The sequence below is a fragment of the Engystomops pustulosus genome, chromosome 11 (genome assembly GCF_040894005.1).
Source record: "Engystomops pustulosus chromosome 11, aEngPut4.maternal, whole genome shotgun sequence".
NCBI lineage: Eukaryota > Metazoa > Chordata > Amphibia > Anura > Leptodactylidae > Engystomops > Engystomops pustulosus.
This window is the reverse complement of record NC_092421.1, coordinates 48220605-48240174: the sequence shown is the minus strand read 5'-3', so window position 1 is coordinate 48240174 and position 19570 is coordinate 48220605. Positions and strand designations below refer to the sequence as shown.

Here is a 19570-nt window from a genome sequence, read left to right as displayed (position 1 = left end):
TACTTTTTTTTTTCTTGAAGATCTACATCAGGGTTTAGTAGCTTCAGGTCATGTCCCTGTTCTTGAGTTTTAAGGTTATTAGTCCTCTGGTAGACAGATTTACACCATGGATGGGGTAGGTAGATATCTACCTACACAGAAATGCTACAACAAATATGTAAATATAGGATATAATATGTATATAATTTATAATATAATATAATCCCGGCACAGGCATTACACTTTTTATTGCAGAGCTTTTATCTTAAAGGGAATTAACCACATGGATTTAGTGGTTTTAATCTAAGCATAGTTACACGCTGGCATGTGCCCCCTGAAACTGGATCCATTCTTCATTCAACTGTTAATGGCTTATTATGCAAACGGGTCTCAAGGGCTCCTGTGTATGTCAGAGATGCCCCTTCTGGCTCTGTAAGCTGCTTATTATTCACTCCTTTGCGCTTACCTCCTTTGCCCCGTCAGAGAGTTGGTGACAGCCAATGAGGCCAGAAAGGGCTTCTGTGATGTACGCAGGAGCCCCGGAGGTTAATTTGCATATTTTCAAAACTCTTTTTTTTTTAATGGGAAAAAAAAAACATTTACAGCTAAATGAAAAACAGATCCTATTTCAGGGCACAGATGCCTGCATGTAAGTATGCTTGGGTTAAAGCCACTAAATCCATGTGGTTGATTTTCTTTAATCTGCTTAGTAACTAAGTATTATTAATATTACACATAGATGAAAGCTCTAGTCCTGAGAGTTCAGCGCTCACTTACTCGCTCTTTTATTACAAGAATGATCAGAACAGGCCTCTTAAAAACACAAGCTGAGCAGTAGGATATCCCCAAGCAGGGACTACTGAGCTGCGGAAAATATGATGAAAGAATTCTTACTGAATTCCCGTCCCTCTCCAGCCCTCACATGCAACAACTGTTTTATCTCACCAGGGGACCCCCCTCCCTCAACTGGAAGCTTGGGGCCCCGTTCCTTCACATTTTTGTTCTAAATACTGCACTTTGCCCAATTTTTACAAATTTCTCAACTGTTATGGTTGATGTAAATTTTCACCCCAGGCTTCTAGCCTTGTGACCGGGGTTAGGATATACTGTACACAAATTTAACTAGTAGAAATGCATAACAGTATCGGGGTATTTGACCTAATAATCATATAAATATACTGTGTCTGGTGTTACAGCTCAGTCCTGTTTATTTAGGTATGGATTAGCTGAAGTACCATAACTAGCAGGGGTAATAGTGGTGCTTTATCTAGCGAATAGCACTTTTTTTTTTATTTTTCTCGTCCTGAAATGTAGATAAAGTTTCAAACTTCTTATACATAGTTTTATATGTGCTAGCCTTATGGTCCTCTACTACTTAACCACATCACAAATTATTCTCCATGTAGGTCATATAAATGACAGATGTCCACTTCATAAGGCTGGGTCTAGTAACAAAGCACCCAAAGATATTCTAAATCGACAGAACTTGTAATTGCTTCTATATTTTTTTACTTCTAATTTCCTTTTATGTACATTGAAGCATTTATCATCAAAGGACAACTTTTAAGCCCCTGTGCTTGAACCCTTGAGGTCGGGATTGTGTCATAGTCTTAAAGAAGTTGTTACAGTAGGACTAAAAGAATAATCCTTCATTGTGTTCAAGGCAGAGAGTTGTCCTACTCAATGTAGACCCTAAAATACAGAACATGCTAATAAAGAATTATGCCATCCAAAATTATAAATTTATTTTATGGTTGTATATTGGTACATTTACTTTACCTGCTACTGGATATTGTAATAACATTTGTCTAGCCCTCTAGGATATGTCATCAATATCGGATTGAAGGTGGTCCAGACATTTATTAGGGCTTGTTCGCCAGTTTTGTGGTGGTTTGAAAAGGACATGGAGGGACATGAGAAGGAGTGGTGCTGTGGAGCGGGAGCTGTGGCTACTCTTGATCCCTACAGGCAGTCTCCAGTGCGCAACTCGCAGCAGCTGTGTGCACTCATCTGCAAAACTTCTGTGCATGCTGTGTCGCCGAGGTTGCGTTGCTGTACATGTGCTGAACTCCAGCTAGCAGATGAGAGTACGCAGCTCAGCGAGATGTGTGCTGGAGTCTGCCTGTAGGAGGGATCGAAAAACGTCACTGGGGCGTGAAGTAGCCTATGAAGAAAATTTTCATATTGATCAGATAAACGTTTTTTATATAGATCTAGAGTACTAAAAGTTTTGCTAAAGGCAGCATTGGGCTGCCACTAAACCCAGGAACCTGATACCGGATCTACCTTATTAGGTAGATCCTTGATGTTTGATTTCATATAAGAGCAAATCTATTCCATACCTGGTATATATTTGTATGCTGCACAGTCCAACCGGTATATACATCAGGAGGCTCCAGTATCGGAGCGGCGGGACCATCATCATATGCTGATGCAGAATGCCGTAAATGGCAGTTCAAGCATGCATCAGTTAGTGAGAACAGGACCCCCAATCTCATGATCAGTATGGGCCACATCACTTAGACATCCACCATTCAGATTGTTATGCCCTAACCTTCGGATAGGGGATACCATTTAAGTTTGGTACAACCCCTTTAGTGCAACATGGCTAAAAGTCAATCACGTCAGCAAAAAACTGCAGATCCAGATGTGTCGGTTGAGAAGCGAGTTTTTTTTATTTCCAAGGAAAAAGTTGTGTACGGCGTAATGGAGCGACCTGGATGGGGTTGAAGATGCTGTATCACATGCTCAGCATCATTTTGAGGTTATCCTGGATGGAGTTAATGGGGTGCAGAGACACACTGTGAACCAGTTTGTGCTAAGAGACATCTGTTGTTCCTTCGGTTTTATCGATCGCGGAAAGAACAAAGTTTGCACAACATGCCGCATGACATTGTGTACATTACTTTCTTTATTCGCCCTATAGCTGAGTGTTTCTTGGCTTCGATCTCTGTCTTGGAATAGAAAAACATTCCATTTGAACTAAAAGAAGTTGTCTCTGATGTTACCGAGTCTCTGAGGGGTCTGTTTTAAATTTACATTTTGTGTGTCATACCAGAAGGTGAAGTAACCTGACACGGGGTTACATTTCATCATTTCTTTATTCAATAACTTCTAACAATGGACACAAGTTCTATTTGTTTTTTATTGGATGGAAATACATGAAGGATACTACTCTTATTTTTTCAGACAATATTTTCCTTTGCTGTGGTAGGAGGGTAACTTTTGACTAATGTCCATTTTAAGGGAAAGTGCAGCAGGCCTTATTGATACAGCAAAAATCACTACAGTATAATGCAAAATTGCTAATTTTGTAACGTGAAAATAAAGCTACAGTGGGATCGATGGAGACGATAGATTCTTTTATTGCTTTATTTTTTTTAAAACAAATCCAACAAGAGCGTAGAACAGAAGAGAGCGCCGTTTGAGGAAGTATGAAGAGCAATGGAAAGGATAGGAGTGAGCAACAAGGTTTATAGAGCGATAGGACTCTAGTCATATCTTTTGGAGAGATGCAATGATCTATGGTTTTACAATTCTATAAGTCTTATTTTACTGTGGAACGCCAAGAACTGGAGAGATAACTTGCAAATCTAATTGCAGCAATTTATTTCAATTCTGCTTTTATTTGAAATGCTATATGACAATCTTCCCTTTTTGAAAAAAATCCAGTCCAATCTGGCAGCCTCAAGATTGCGCCACATTTCCAATAGTAGTGTGAAACATGAGTCCCGTCAGCCGTTACCTGCTGGGGTATTAAAATATACCATTTTCTCTTTTGTATTTGAAATAAAAGGGTATCCTGGGAATTTAATGTGTAGTTACATAATATGAGAAGAATCGCGAATGCAGGAGGCAACTTGGAAGCAGTAGAGAAGGACTAAGGCTGGGTTCATATAGTCCTGACATGTCCTAACAATGTGGGATCCATCCTCTGGTCCCTCCTCCTAACCCCCTGAATGTGTGGGGAGGAGCGAACATTGGCAGCAACTGATTAGCTGCTGCCAATGTTCAGGATGTTTTCCCAGCGTAGACTGTGCAAACGGAAGCGTATACCACTGTCGGCCAGTATATGTCCACTTTTATGCACAGCGCATACGTAGGGAGCTTTCCAGTGTATACACTGACTCTATACGAAAAACACTTTGTCCGCCTAGTATAACATTTACAAGTAAAATGTTGACTCTCCGTTACAAAAATAACAGTTCTGAAATGACTTATTTCTATATATTTGATCCTTCCTAATACTTTTGTTGATCATATTTTTGGTTAGAAGGGGAGTATGAATAAAATAACATGGCAACATTTGTACAGAGAAAAATCTGCATTGCACATCCACACATTATACAATGATCTTTTGCTGTTAGGTTGCATTCATAAACTAAACTCAAGGTTCTAGGTTACATTTTGATAGTATTACATAAGCCACTAACCACTTCACAGTGAGTCAGTGACCATATTTTAGTGGGTCCCTACACTATTGGGTACGGCATCATATGGCGTCCACAATGGCTGCAACACAGCACCAGCAGGGACCAAGTCCCAGCAGCCCCCCATTACCCATAGTGGCAGCTTAATCCCCCACAAATCTGGGCCCCCGGGTCCCCACCAGCACCATAGAAACAGCAGACACCATACAGTATCGCACAATGTGAACAGGTCTTGAATACTGACCATTCCATGTGGTCTGAGAGACTGACTGAGGTGGCCACTGTAGTCTCCTGCAAGCAGGTGGCCACTGTAGTCTCCTGCAAATCAAAAACAACTGGTTCGAACACGGAGGGAGGGGTGTGGTTTTAGGACCTGTTTACTTGGTGCGGTACTGCATGGCGTCTGCTCTTTCTGTGGTTCTGTGCTGGTGGGGTCTTAACCTGCCAGTATGGGTAATGGGGGCTGCTGGGTCTTGGTCCCTGCTGGTTCTGTGTTGCAGCCACGTTGAATGACATGTGATGCTGCACACAATATTGTAGGGACCAACTAAAACGAGGTCTCTGTGAAGTGGTTAGTGGCTTATACAATTTCATCACAATGTAACTAAGAACCTCGGGTTCGTATATTAATGCGGCCTAGCAGCAATAGATCATTGTATAATGTGTGAATGTGCGGTACAGATCTTTTTTTTTCTCCAAATATTAAAATAACATATTAATGTGTGAATTCACAGACAATTTGTGTTGTGTCAAATTATTCACTTGCTACTGTGCAACAGAAATGTGAAAGATGTTAGGAGTTTGTGATACAGTTCATTGCTGCGCATTTAACCACAGCCGTGCCATTGTGAATACTGATGATCTTATAATAGGGATATTCTCCTAACAGTCTCCCAAAAAGAGGGCTGACCTCCTCAAATCCAGGAAAAGTAGACTTGTTTCCCCATCTACCGATATTTTATTATTGGTTAATTGATGGTCAAGGACTAGCGTTTTCCTGTATAGTACATTGTCATTTGTAGGTAAGAAACAAACACTAATAGTGTTACCAAACTACCAATAGTTATATGACTAACACATGTAAGAGCACGCACCACAAACTTACCTCTACTTGGTGAAAAAGGGGGTATTTAAGTACACAAACGCCACAACTTTCAGTCTAGACCAAGTGCGATGAGACAGTCCTGGCAATGACAGTTGGCAAGTTAAAGAGCGGAAATGCGATTATGGGGGACTGTATCTTTTACTGTTATCAGGGGCACTCCTATGGTGGGAGCTGTTGGCTGTAACCTTTATGGGGAGCACTGTGGTGGTCACGGTTATTGGTGCTCTGTGGCGGTCACTGTTATTGGGAGTACTCCTATGATGGTCACTGTTATGGGGGCTCAGTGGCGGTCATTGTTATCAGGGCAAATTCCTATGGTGGGAGTTGTTGGCTGTAATTGTAATGGGGGCACTGGGGTGGTTATTGTTATGGGGACTCGTTGGCATTCACTGTTATTGGGAATCACTCCTATTGTGGGAGCTATTGGATGTAACTGCTATGAGGAGCACTGTGGTGGCCACTGTTATAAGGGGCGCTAAGCAGCACTTTGGTGGACACTTTCATGGGGGTTGCAGTGGCAGTCACTGTTATGAGTGGTCATTGTGGCGGTCACTGTTATGGGGGTCACTGTGGCTGTCACTGTTATGGGGGGTCACTGTTATGGGGGGTCACTGTTATGTGGGATCACTGTTATGGGGGGTCACTGTTATGGGGGGTCACTGTTATGGGGGGTCATTGTGGCGGTCACTGTTTTGGGGAAGGGCAGCTGCTAATGGTAGTAGTGCACTGTGATATTATTGGGGGACACTGTCAGCCTTTTGGAGCAAATTGTTGTGGTGTGGGAGAAAAATGTATTTAATTTTAGCAGACTGTATAACTAATAATTCCTAATATTTTCTTTTTAGGGGACATGTAATGCCTCCACCAAAAACCTATTGACAAGGGAATTCTCTGTCTTTATGGACAGATCATATACATAGATGCTTATAGAGAATTATAGCAGATACATGTGATCTTTTATGAATAAATAGTGCCCTCCCGCAGCATCACCAGCCTCCAGATTTTACACGTAATCTTGATACACTTTAGAGCACTCCATGATATTTTCTCCTATGAAACTATAGATCCCTTTAATAAGTTTCTCTGTTTAGAGAATGTTCTAGATGGAGACTGATTGAAGGCACGACCATGGCAGGAGGTACAGGTGTCTGTGCTGTGTGCTGTGATGTATTCGGAATAGGGAGAACACTTGTAGCATCTCGTAAAGGCAGGAAAGGCTCCCCTGTATAATTAGGGATGGTTCCTTCTGTCATCACATCACATGGTCCTCTGCCTCCCCGTGCTGGTTGCAGCAGCTGTTTGTAGTGCTGTGATGCTGCTCTGGTCCTGTCAATCGTCTCTCTGTCAGGATTCTCACAGCCCAAGCCTCCAGCGACACCAGGGATAGCAGAGCTGGGGATTGTTTCGCTGCATGGGTGGGGCACCTGCATTTCTAAGCCCCCCAATACTTCCTATCTAACAATGTCTATTTGCTGCTGTTTCTTTTTTAGGGATTATGGCTCTTCAAAGCGTAAATCAGGTAAGAATATCGATTTCTATTATTTCCTCTCCTGTTGCATGAAATACAATAATGTTGCCTTCTGATTACCAAAGTGCATGCAAATCTATGATGTCCTATAGATTGCTACAGGGATTTAATGTCTGATCATGAATTATTCTGCATACTTTCAATCATATTGTCCAACTTATCCCTACATCTGAGCTTCTGATAGCTTCATTATCCTATCGAGCTTCATTTATGGGATATCTACTCGATGAAATGTCTTCAGGCCCTACTATGGGATTATCTTCTTTCTAACCTTTACTTTATCCTTCTCGTTTTATCCATATTTTTATGTCGTTTTTTTAACACTTTGATTTATGTTGAATATACAAATGAGATCTCTTCAGCTTTGAGGAAGCTTTTAACATTCTTGTCCATGCCTTAGGGAAATCTTGAGTGATGACTGTTCCTCCTGCTCTACGCTTTGCATAGTATTGATGGCTATTTTTGAGAGTGCTTTCTGGGATGTGATGAGAGTGCATATACCGATACCTAGTAATATTCTGCTCCAACTCCCCTTTGCGGTTCCTAGACCCAAGAGATTATTTACAGCACCCACTTATTGTAAAGGGTTATTGATTCCTAATCTTCTTAGTGTATTGGAGCTCTCAGTGTAGCTGGATCTGCTGGTGTTCCTTCTGTCTCTAGTAGTAGAATTTGTCACTATCTTGTTTTACCAGGAGATAATGTATCAGTGATAAATAATACAGACAGATCGTATTTAGTTATAAAGAACCAACCTCGATAGACTTTAGAAGTTTCGCTTTGTATTTAGGGCGATCCAATGTAACTGTATTAAGTGTTACAATACATATTTGTTCTCATAACTTAAAATCTAACTTCCTGCTGCAAAAATCAAAGCCTAAAACACAGATTTACAAGTGTTTAGCCCCTCTTACTATGAGCTCCACTGAATTTCCATACAAAATAAGTGACATTCCACTCAATACAACCAAGTTTCATGCACTGAAATATGAGTGTCAGATGTCATAACATGTAAATAGGTTGCAGAAGCCCAATTACAGGAATGTTTTTTTTTGTATTTTACATGAATTTTGCTGCAGAATAGAGCTTTAAAATGATTGTCCAAAACATGCCTGATTTCAAAAATGGCGACATACCTGACGGTGGTTTTTGCCACTTTTGCAGCTGTATACAAATGGAGCTTAATTGCTGTGGACAGGAGAGGAGAAGAAATCAGACATGTTTTTAAATCTCCAGACAACACTTAAGTTAAATCATGAGGGGACATTTAGAGTTTTAATATTGTTATTATTAGTCATGTCTTATCCATACATACAGTAAGTACACAGATCTCTGTGGTTATATTCAATGGAATGGATGTAAAGTTACCCCTCCCCACATTCCTTCCCCAGAATCTGTAAAATCTTCTGTATTAAGAAATTGAAGGACTAGATACATTTGCCCACATATATCAGGGCTAGTGCGGTCTGTACTATGTGTAGTTTGCCTGTGAAGTGTGCAGGGTGCACCAGATTAATCAAACTGTCTCCCGATCTTCATTAATGTGGGACCACCTGCACTGCTCAGGAAGTGGGCACCATTTTTTCGTTGCACTTTGTTCATGCTGCAGAATTCTTCATATTTTCTCTTATTTACTACAGAAGACAATCTTCAGCTCGTATGAGTCGGTGCCAGGCTGCATCTGAAGATTTCCTATGACTCATGCCTTTAATGGTGGCACAGACTTTCACTGGTCTGTAGAGATGTATCGCCATATTACTCATGGAAATCGCGTATTAGCCATTTCTGATGTTCTTTTCATCCTTTTCACATTCATCCTTTTCCATGACTAAAAGCTAAACATTGAGTTTGCCAGGCCCCAGACCTCCGCCCATCTCACCCCTTACAGACAATATTTGTGCAGGCCTCATACTAGGTACTGGGCCAGATTATGTAATGTCATTACTGCACTGACAGGAAGTTGCATTTACTTAATAATATTAGGATGTCATCAGTTTTGTGTTCTGGTCTTCATCTCTGATACAGATTAGAAACAATAGGGCAGATTTATCAAGCTGTCTAAAAGTAAAAATGTTCTTAGTTGCCCTATGGCAACCAATTACAGCTCAGCTTTCATTTTACAAGTGCTCATGAATATTTTAAAAGGGAGTTGTAATTGGTTGCCATGAGCACCTTAGAACATTCTTACTTTTAGACAGATTGATAAATCTGCCCCAATGTCTTTCTTCAAAGGGGTTTACTGTGATAGTAGCTGATGCCCCATAATTCCTGGACATTGTGGAGTTACTGCAGCTTAGGGTTTATTCACTTTAATTATAATAAAAGTAAACTTAGTATCATTGCATGACAAATACACATGACTAGGCCTGAGGCCCTTGGTACAGGCAACCACATCCCTGTGTTTATTTTATTTGTCTGCCTTGTTCTTTATTCATTATGACATCCAAAGTCCTCCATAGAGTAGAAAACCCTCCTACTACATTCATCATATTGTGCAACTCTACACAAAAACTTCACATTCTAATAAGATAATTGATATTTTCTTACATTTTCCAGTGTAAAGTATATATATTTCACATCACAACACGACATGACATGTTGGTTGTCTTGTACTTTTCTCCACTTTCCTGGTTCTATTATCAGTAGGAAATAGATAAGTTGTTATCTTATAAAAGTTTATCACCCAGAAGAGATTAGAGAACTGACATGAAGCAGATGCAGGGAGGACTGCATAAGCTGAAGAAGCATACTTTCCAATTTTAACTAGGCCCAATGAACTATTCAGGCACAAAATGTGAATAATCAATTCCATATTAAATTATTAAAGCGTCCCTTCACCCAGAAGACATCATTTGCCAATGTGTGGGGTCAGTGTCTGAGCCGTAGGTCCGCAAAAGTGGTCCGTATGTCATCTGTTAAGGCAGATCAGCAAAAAAAAGGAATACTTGCAAATAATGTCACTAACGTGTTCAAACTCACAGCGCTACAGCGCAAATATTCCACAAATACAACTAGTGTCGTTCTTCTTCTAAACATGGGTAGGAGTAGGACCTGCTCTGAATTTTCTACAGACACATGGATCTGTCACAAAAATGTTTATGTGCATAGGTCCATTGAATTAATATGTCAGTGTGCCAACCACAAAAAAAAAAAAACGGATAACAAAAACAAGCCGCACTATAGTTTTTTTCCATCGTGTGGTTGTGTCATGGCTCCATATATTGCTATGGGCTCATGCATGAGGATTCCTCAGCACCGTAGCTGAACCTCATGCTCCTGTAGAAAAACTCAAAGCAGGTCCTATACTTGGCTCTGCCTTAGAAGTCTGTGAAAAGTGTGTGTCACCTGTGTGCCATTCATATTTGCGGATCTTGTGCTATGTAATACAATCATGTGACTCTCAAAGAGTTTGGGACAAGCTACTGATAACATTTGCAAACATCCCTTTTTTTTTGCAAATCTACATAAACAGATGATATATTGGTGACATACGGCCAGTTTTTGCTGCCATGTTGCTTAGACTCAAGAAACCGCACCAGAACCAAGTTAAGTATATGAAAACTGAATCAGAACTGTGATCAGGAGAAAAAATATAGTACACTGTCAGGGCAGGCGCTAAGTACGAGAAGTACATAAAAATAGAAACAAGCTCAGAGTCAAAAATATTGAGGATTGAATGCAGAATTGTGAGCTCATGTTTAATACCAGCACTTGCTGTAAATACAATAATGTTTGAAATTTTCGGCTCCTCACTTCATCATTCTCTTATTATCACTATTATGTCCCCACAGTAACCAATATAGTAACATTCCCCAATATAGTAACAGTGTCCCACAACAGTAGCCAATATAGTAACAGTACCCCATCACCACTGTAACCAATATAGTAACAGTTCCCTATCACCACCATAACCAATATAATATATAGACAAGGGTTTGGGTCATGAGTATTTTATAAACATCCGAAGTATCACATTTGATTTTGGAAAGGAAAGGCGGATGTCAAAAAGAGGTATGTTAAATACAATAGCTTTATTAAGTCATCAAAAGAAAGAATAAAAACATTTTAAAAAGCACGTACGAGTGGTAGGGCAGGCTTGTATATGTACAGAAAATAGTCAAAGTAATTCAATAATAACCTGCACAAGTGTGGTACAAAAAACATTATATTAAAAATAAAACATAATCACACCCATGCATTACCTAGGTAGACACAATCAATGCTGGACGCTGGGGGCAAAAATCCCACCATAACCAATATAGTAACAGTGCCCTACCACAGTAACCAATATAGAAACTTTGCCCTAGAAGTCTCCAGTATAGTCACAGTGCTTGAAAATGGTCCCCAACAGTCACATCTCTGCACAGTAACCAATATTCACAGCCATCCACAGGAACTAGTAGATATGGCACCAGCCCCATGGTAGCCAATAGTCACACCAGCAGCCAATGGAAACAGTGCCTACCCCCAGTATCCAGTGGTCACTGTGCTTGTTTGACCCCACTAGCTTGTAGTGCCTGTGTCTGCCCCCAGTAGTCACATTGCCTGCCCCCCAGAAATCAATTTGGATCAATTTGTTATCCCCTATAGACTTGAAAGTTCTGATGCCTAGTATATGTTTACAGTATATAGAGACCTATAAACGAGACAAATGGAAGTTCTTCAAAGTTTCCATTAGTATCATAAAGGATTTTTGTTGCATGCTCTAGTGTGAGCTGCATTGCAGAGATATTCTTCTTTAGTGGTAGTTGCTTTAAGTACACCATATTCAGCGCTTTCAGACCCATGGAAGGACCCTGTAGGGGTTGGTGAGCCTTCCTATTTCCACAAGTTTACAATCATGTGCATGATGCCATAAAAGAATAAACAGCTCACTGTTGTATATGATTTCACTGTTTTAGATGGAGGATATGCAGACACAGCATAATAGTAATGCACATGGATAACGTGTGGTTTAAAGGAACACAATAACAATACGTTATCAGCTCCATGTCTTCTTAAATACAGATGAGCTTTAGCACGCATAGAGTCTTTAATTTCTAACATATTGTACTACAGCTCTGCTCTATGATTCCCAGTTCAGCTGCCAGGAAATTCTGGTAAATAATTCTCCATGTGGTTTGTTTTGTTAAATAACAAATTCTCATATGGACAAAGCATGTCCAATAAGTGGAGCAGGAAGCTGACGTACAATGTGATGTATAGAGGGGCCAGTCCCAGATTTGATGTTTTTCATCTTTCATCCCCTGCAGCATTTCCATTTCTACTATGTTAGTTTTGTGTTGGAGTATACATTCTGTTCTTAGCTTGTAGGGATTTCCCAACCAGACAATTTGTGAAAGTGGATTCAAAATGGATAAATTAAAAATTAAGGATTAATACCCATCAGTAAATCTCCTTTGCTGCTGTTCAGACAATATCTGCATGTTTCTGCACTTTATGATGTTCTTGTTGCCTTCACTTGAGTTTTACTTGGTTTGGCTGGTATATTTGGCTGACAAACAGAGCCTTATGCCAGTTGTACCTATAGGAGTTTGTTCAGACAAACGCGCTCTGGGCGCAGGTGGAATTTACCAGAATGAACCTAGAACTACTGAACTGAATTGTGTGATCCAGTAATTGAAGTCCGCACATGGACAAACTTTGCGAAACAAACTTTCAATGTAACTATTTAGGGAACAGTTGGGAATACCAGCTCATCTAATACCTGGATGACATGGGCCACTACTAAGGTTTAAACTTAAAGGACATCTACCTTATTACCTGATAGTAGATGCTTTCAACTCACCTCCCCGTCCTGTGCCATCGCCAGAAAACTTCTTTTTGTATCTTTTAGAATGTCTGCATTTTGGGGGAAAAAAAGCACTTTTTAAAATACAGGCGGTCCCCTACTTAAGGACACCCGACTTACAGACAACCCATAGTTACAGACAGACCCCTCTGACTTCTGGGGAAGCTTTCTGAATGCTTTACTATAGTCCCAGACTGCAATAATCAGCTGTAAGGTGTCTGTAATGAAGCTTTATTGATAATCCTTGGTCCCATTGGAGCAAAAAATGTTTAAACTCCAATTGTCACTGGGCCCAAAAACTTTTTTGTCTGGATCTACAATTATAAAGTATACAGTTTCGACTTACATACAAATTCAACTTAAGAACAAACCTCCAGACCCCATCTTGTACGTAACCCGGGGACTGCCTGTATGCAAAAAGGGCCTGAGGGGCTCTACTGATAAGTAATTTATTTGTGCGCCTCGGTGGAATGGCTTCACCTACATGGCATTAAGAGAGACGATGACGTTACCAGCTGCCCCTCTGCTATGCACGGTCATAGCATTACCTTTACTCATAGCGTGAAAATAGCAGAGGGAAGAGCCGGTGACATCACTGGCTCTTTTAACACTCTGTAGGTGGAGCCTAATAAATTACGGTACTTATTGGCGGAGCCAAGGCTCAAACGTCAACAGTGACCCAGCGGATATTCCCAACGGTTTCCTCAGATAAATATTCTGCTCACCCAAACCTTGAGCATTGTAATTAACCATCTAGCAACCAAACTTAGTATCACTGAAGTGAACAGACGTGATGAGTTCCTCTGTGATTCCTTTGTGATTTGTTCCAGAAAAATCCTGAAAGCCCTTGGAGAAAGTTTATCATGCCAAATTCACTGGTGAATCGCTTTGTTCCAATAACAGCTCTTATCCTGACCATGGGTAGTGTGTGGTAGTGCAACTAACCACATCACAGTTTTAACATGGTTTTTGGCTTTAAAAACTGAAGACTATGTAGAAATGTAATGAGTTAAACAGAGCAGCAAAACATTTCTGTTTCCAGTCCCCCACATTTTAGCTAAAAAGTCCACCATAGCCAAGGACTGAGTATCGAGATCTCCTGAGATGATTGATCGGTCATATAGGATCAAGGTGACCAATTCTTTGTTCTCATGAAGCCATAAAACTTTATGAAAAGTAAGGAGGTAATAGCTTATGACTGTTGGATGACTGAAAGATCTTAGGGCAAGAATATCGATTTGTTTAGTACTATTCAACCAATGAAATTGTCTTTGATTTTTACTAAAGAGCAGTGAAATTTACTGTCACTATTTCTCAGAATCTTTGAATCCATTCCTGATATATTAGTATTTTCCCTTTAAATAGCTCTACATTTTCTGACATTTATATACAAGCGGCATATTGTCTATTTTCTATTGTAATGTCTCACAATTCATAGTAATAATACAAAAGGGCTTTTTGACAAGGATTTTTTTTTTGTAAATTGTGCTTTGCATGATGACTCCAGAGAAGACACATGTTGTCTCATCTACCATGTCACATGCAATGCCAGCAGGATTCAAAACAAATATGAAGCAGGATGCCAGGGCAGGCCGAGATGTTTTCTCCCAGTATTTGGGATGTCTTGTTTTCTAAAATTTGCATGGTGCAATAAACACATGAACTGTGCAAACACATGTCCCTCAGACAGCTCGAGAGGTGAATGGATCTCTTGTTGTTGGGCTGTAGAGTACTCTGCCAGTCTAGCTTCTGTGTGTGTACCTCCGGGGAAGAGTTATCCGCAAGGTCTGATATGTAATGAAGAGAAGTCAAATATTTGTCTTATTACCGTATTTCATGAGCAGTCATCACATGCTAGTGTATTTGTAGGAGAATTATGCTATTACCTCTGGTTGTTTGTATATGAAAAGTCAATCCAGCATCTATATACAGTAGTATCGTTCAAGCAAATGTCTATCACCATATTATGTTCTTCCATTTAAAGCAACCCTCCAGACGAAGTAAAAGTTTCCAATAAATGCATAGCACATAGTTTGCCCCTAGCTTCCTAGGGTACTCTTCCTAGGGTACTCTTCCTAGGGTACTCTTCCAAGGGTACTCTTCCTAGGCTAGTCTTCCTAGGCTAGTCTTCCTAGGCTAGTCTTCCTAGGCTAGTCTTCCTAGGCTAGTCTTCCTAGGCTAGTCTTCCTAGGCTACTCTATGTTCCACAAGTCTGTGTTTCACCTTTACTAGCTGGCCCATCCAATAGAAGGAGAAGCTGGTGTGAAAGTAAAACCAGGGTAACCACAACATTTAACTATGCATGATATTTTGGCTGTGAAATGTATGCTAACCAGTTGATAATTTAAAGGGATGTACATTATGTTATGGTAAGGTTCACGGTTGGCCAAAGAAACAAATTTAATATTGTGGTGTGAAGAAAATAGTACAAAACACACAATTGCAAACTCTTAGTTTACAAATCTACCATAATAGGAATCAGGGGGGTAACTTGAGTGGTTGTACCAGGGAGTCTTAGGGGACCCAAAAACATGTGTGTTCCCAATTTAAATACATTTTTTATTATAAATGAAACCTTCTAGTAAGGGACCTGGTAAATCTTTTGAAGCTTGCTTTTTTTTGAAGGAGCAAGCTTCGAAAAATCTGAGGCTCAAATTTTGTCATTTTTTTGTGGGTTTTTTTTATCATGAGTTGTTGACAAACAAAATCTTTTTGTTACATAATCATTCAGGTATTCCCATTCTAAACCATTCCATATCAGAGTATGATGATCCAAACTAACTAAAGTCTGCTCTACCTGTACATTTCAGGCTTGTACAGATATTTAGTCACGTTAAAACCTTGTTAGAAGAGCTTCTCATAAATATATCAAACAAGAAGCAGGAATTCCTTTATACTTGGAGAACTGTCCAGTATCTGAAGATGGGCTCCTTTAATGCTGTTGTAAATCTGAATATCCGTGCAGGTCTTGAAATGTTCTCACCCATTGATCTGGTTTTTGTTACTACCACGCTTGGAGTTTGTAGAGTAAAGGATTTTATAAGATTTCCTATTCCCCTCCTTCTTTTTTGGGTGAAGCCAGATGTACAGCTACCTAAACTTTCACTACTTGGGTACAAGACACTAAATAACATCTACTATTTCTCACTGTGAAAAGATTAGAATACAAATTCCTGTAGCTAGCACTGCTATTAGTAGGAGTGTGTGGCGGGCCAGGCAGATCTCCATGCACTGTTTCAACTAGCTACAAGGCCAATGGTTTTGTGCCTAGCAAGGAATGAAGCACATGTCCGCTTAGATTTTTCACTCAATGTAGTCTCCTTGACTGTTAAAGCAAATGTGGAAATATATGGCTTCCAACCAATATATGCATTGATGGCCTGGCCATGAGAGTGATAGGGACTGGACTATACAGTGGGTGGGAAGGATAATAGAGCTCTAGGGGGTGGCAGAAAGTTGCTTGGACTAGTGATATGCCGACACACTCAGGAAGAGGGTGCGGCATTGGGAAAAAACACCCCCCCCCCAATTTTATTGCACAATTCCTCCTGATCACAGAAATACCCCACAATAAGCTGCTTTTAGGGCATATAGCAGGGCACAGAACACAGCAAGCACCATTTGGTTATGAGTGGGTAGATTTTCCTGAAAGTTTTATGTCACACCTTTCATTTACAAAGACTTTGGGGAATGGAAACTGTTAAAAACCCCAACAAGTGACCCCGTTTTGGAAACAAAACCCTTAAAGGTTTCCAGGATAAAGCAATAGTGACTTATAGGCCCCATTCCACACTTATAGTAGATTTGAGCTAACAGAATAATGTAACACCACCATAAGTGAACCTTATTGTAAACGACACCCAGAAAGCAGAAATTATTCATCTAGGGGTATAATGAAAGTTTTTGGGGCTAGTAAATTTAAATCCAGGCAAAATCTATTTGCATATGTTGTGAAGAACAGTTGTTCCTTCTGTATTCATCTAGGGCTATAATGAAATGAAATGTGGTTTTAAATTTTAGTTATAATATCAATTTGTAAATGGCCAACATTGCAATGAAAGTTTGTGCATGTTTGTTCAGGATCATAACATATCAAAAATAACAAAAATGACAAAATAACAATAAAATTAATATTCCAGGGAAGTATGGTAAGCACGGAAACAGTCTTTGATGCACAACCCTGGCTTATCTGGGCAAGTGTCGCATTGATAACTGGTATCTTTGCGTGTTCCCTTCTTGTAACACACACAGCATTTTTTGTATGGCCGTCTTTTCTTTTCTGTGGGGGGGATCTCACATGGGAAATGTTGTCCTGGCACAATTATGCTGGCGTGATGGTATGGGATGTGCTCGCACCCTTTTCACCCTCTAAGAACAGTAATTGCTTAATTACTTGTTCTTGGTATGCCAAGTAGGTTACTTGTTGGCGGGTCTTGCGGTAAATGATAAAGGAATTATACAATGCAGTTTGTACTAAATGCACTGCAACCTTTTTGTACCAAGTGCGGGGGTGTGCAGGGGGTCGGAGTGGGTTTTGGGGGGTATTTGTTTGTGAGGGAGCACTTTCCACACACTGAGGGGACAGAGCTTCGGTTCACAGCTCTGATCCTGTCACTTCTGTCACGAAATATGACAGAATCAGACCCGGGAACCAGCTCTCCCCTCCCTCTTTAACAGTGATTGGTCAGGCTGGATTCCCTGACCAATCACAGTGATCGTCGGGCAGGGACGGCTGTGATAGGTCCCTGGCCCGATGTGGAGGCAGCCTGCAGCTCACACGAGTCACATGTTGTTTTTTGAAATGCATCCAAACCAAATGCACCTCCAGACAAACCCTTTAAAACAATACTACAAGCATCCTGCCACATCAAAATGGGAGTTTCTGGTTCATTTGTAGGCATTACTAGTGAGCCTGGGGGGTATAACTTTAAAATTCTCGGATATTTACAATATACTGTATAAATAAAAGAATGTTTAGATACAATTTTTACAACCCTGCTTTAGAGTGGAGTAATTCAGTAATATGACTCGCTATGGAGGCACCAACCATATTGTGTAGCACAGAAGGCCTACAGCACCATGGATCCACAGAGACTGTGTGCATGCACTTCACAGAATAAGTGTTGGAAATCCTCTTTCCTCGGTTACAATTCTCTGTTAGCGTTCTATAATCAGGATTGTAGGTTTATATATACAAAGACTTCTTTGCGCTGGCACTGCAGATCCTGACTCAATATGTCGAGGAGCCCTCCCTCTGTTACGCTGCCAGTTGTACGCTCATTTAGTAACCGCAAAGCTCAATCCCGACTTCCAGCTTTGGACATAATTCTAACATATCTGTATAAAAAGTCAATGGGCCCCAAGCTGGAGAGCTTAGTAGTGATCAGCATACTCCATGTAAGGGCAGGAAAGTGTATGAGTCACCGCTGTCTTCTGAGATAACAATGGGGCAGCACCATTCACTGTCATATCATAGTTTTATTATCGTGATCCAAAACATTGCAGTCTTTACATTACATTATAGTTACATTTTTAGATTTATATAAAATCCCATGTAAAAAAAAAATATTGCACATCAATATCACATGATCCTAAAGAAACGAACAAACTCTACCCTGCTTCTTCAAGCACGTAGCTTTATGCATGGATTTTTACACTTCTTATTTTGTGGTAATGCGATATTGTGCTATATAAGTACAGTAATAAGTCGATCACACAGTTGTGTACATATTGTAGTAGGCACAATATTTATGGCAGCTGCCAACCATAAATAATCTTTAGTCAGTACATGTAGTTCTATCAACTTTAACAGCACCTGCTACCCCTCCAGTGTCATAGGCGGAGGTCTTTACAGTAGTTTCTTTATGATGGCAGCGCCTCTTTCTGGCCTTCAGCTGTTCCACTGAGTGGATGCACTACCAGGCTCTGTTTGGCATGTCTGGTGTTTTTCAATCCAGATACAATAGCGAAGATCTAGCCCTGTGCCTCAGCCTCCTGTTTAGATAATTCATTGTGCTTGGGCAAAAGTAGGGTAGTTTATCAAACATGTTATTATCAAAAATATATTATGATGAATTATTGTAAACAAATGTAAAACAATTTTCTTGAAATGCTTGCTATGGCCACACCGTTCAGTGGTCGAAAAGTAGCTTAGTTCGATTGGCCAGTTCCCTGCTCTTCTGTAGGCTGATTAATAAATGTCACAACTAATGTGGCATCTTCTCAGAAGGGCTGGACACCTTAGGTGGGCAAGGGCCAAGGCAATTAATAGAACACCAGGTGCTACTAGAAGGTGCAACAGGTGACAAAAATAGGGAAAAGTGAATAAGAAATACCCATTGAGTATATTATCACGACCTTAATGAAAGCAGGGATTGAATATACTGAAGTGCAGGGTGTTTCAGAGATGTATATAATGATAGATCAGGTTCTGGGGGTCATATTGGTATTTCAATGCTGTGAAAGCCACAGATCAGCTGCTCTCAGCAACTGCTGGAGAATGGAACTAGTCAGAGTATGGAACAGGAGGCAGACATTCTCTGTGTAGTGTCCAACCAGGTACTGTAGGTCAGCTCCCATGTATTTGGATATCCAGACCCACACAGAGATCAGTGTTGTCTGCTCCCTGTCCTATTCTCTCCCGAAAACTGCTGATATGTTGGGCTGAGCTGGTTTAGGGACCCCCACCAATATGATATTGAGGGACCCCCACCAATCTGATATTGAGGACCATGGCC

General features: G+C 40.4%; 1 protein-coding gene across 9 annotated transcripts in view; it reads left to right on the top strand.

Annotated features, from left to right (window-relative positions):
- Positions 1-19570, top strand: part of SH3PXD2A (SH3 and PX domains 2A) — a 168539-nt gene that overhangs the window by 67403 nt on the left and 81566 nt on the right. For 8 of the 9 annotated variants that reach the window (XM_072129540.1, XM_072129541.1, XM_072129534.1 and 5 more), the window contains one exon: positions 7005-7033. In XM_072129540.1, coding sequence (XP_071985641.1) covers positions 7005-7033 — 29 coding nt within the window. Of the gene's footprint in view, positions 1-6825; positions 7034-19570 lie in introns of those variants that run through there. The other variant, XM_072129539.1, reaches the window with a different exon arrangement.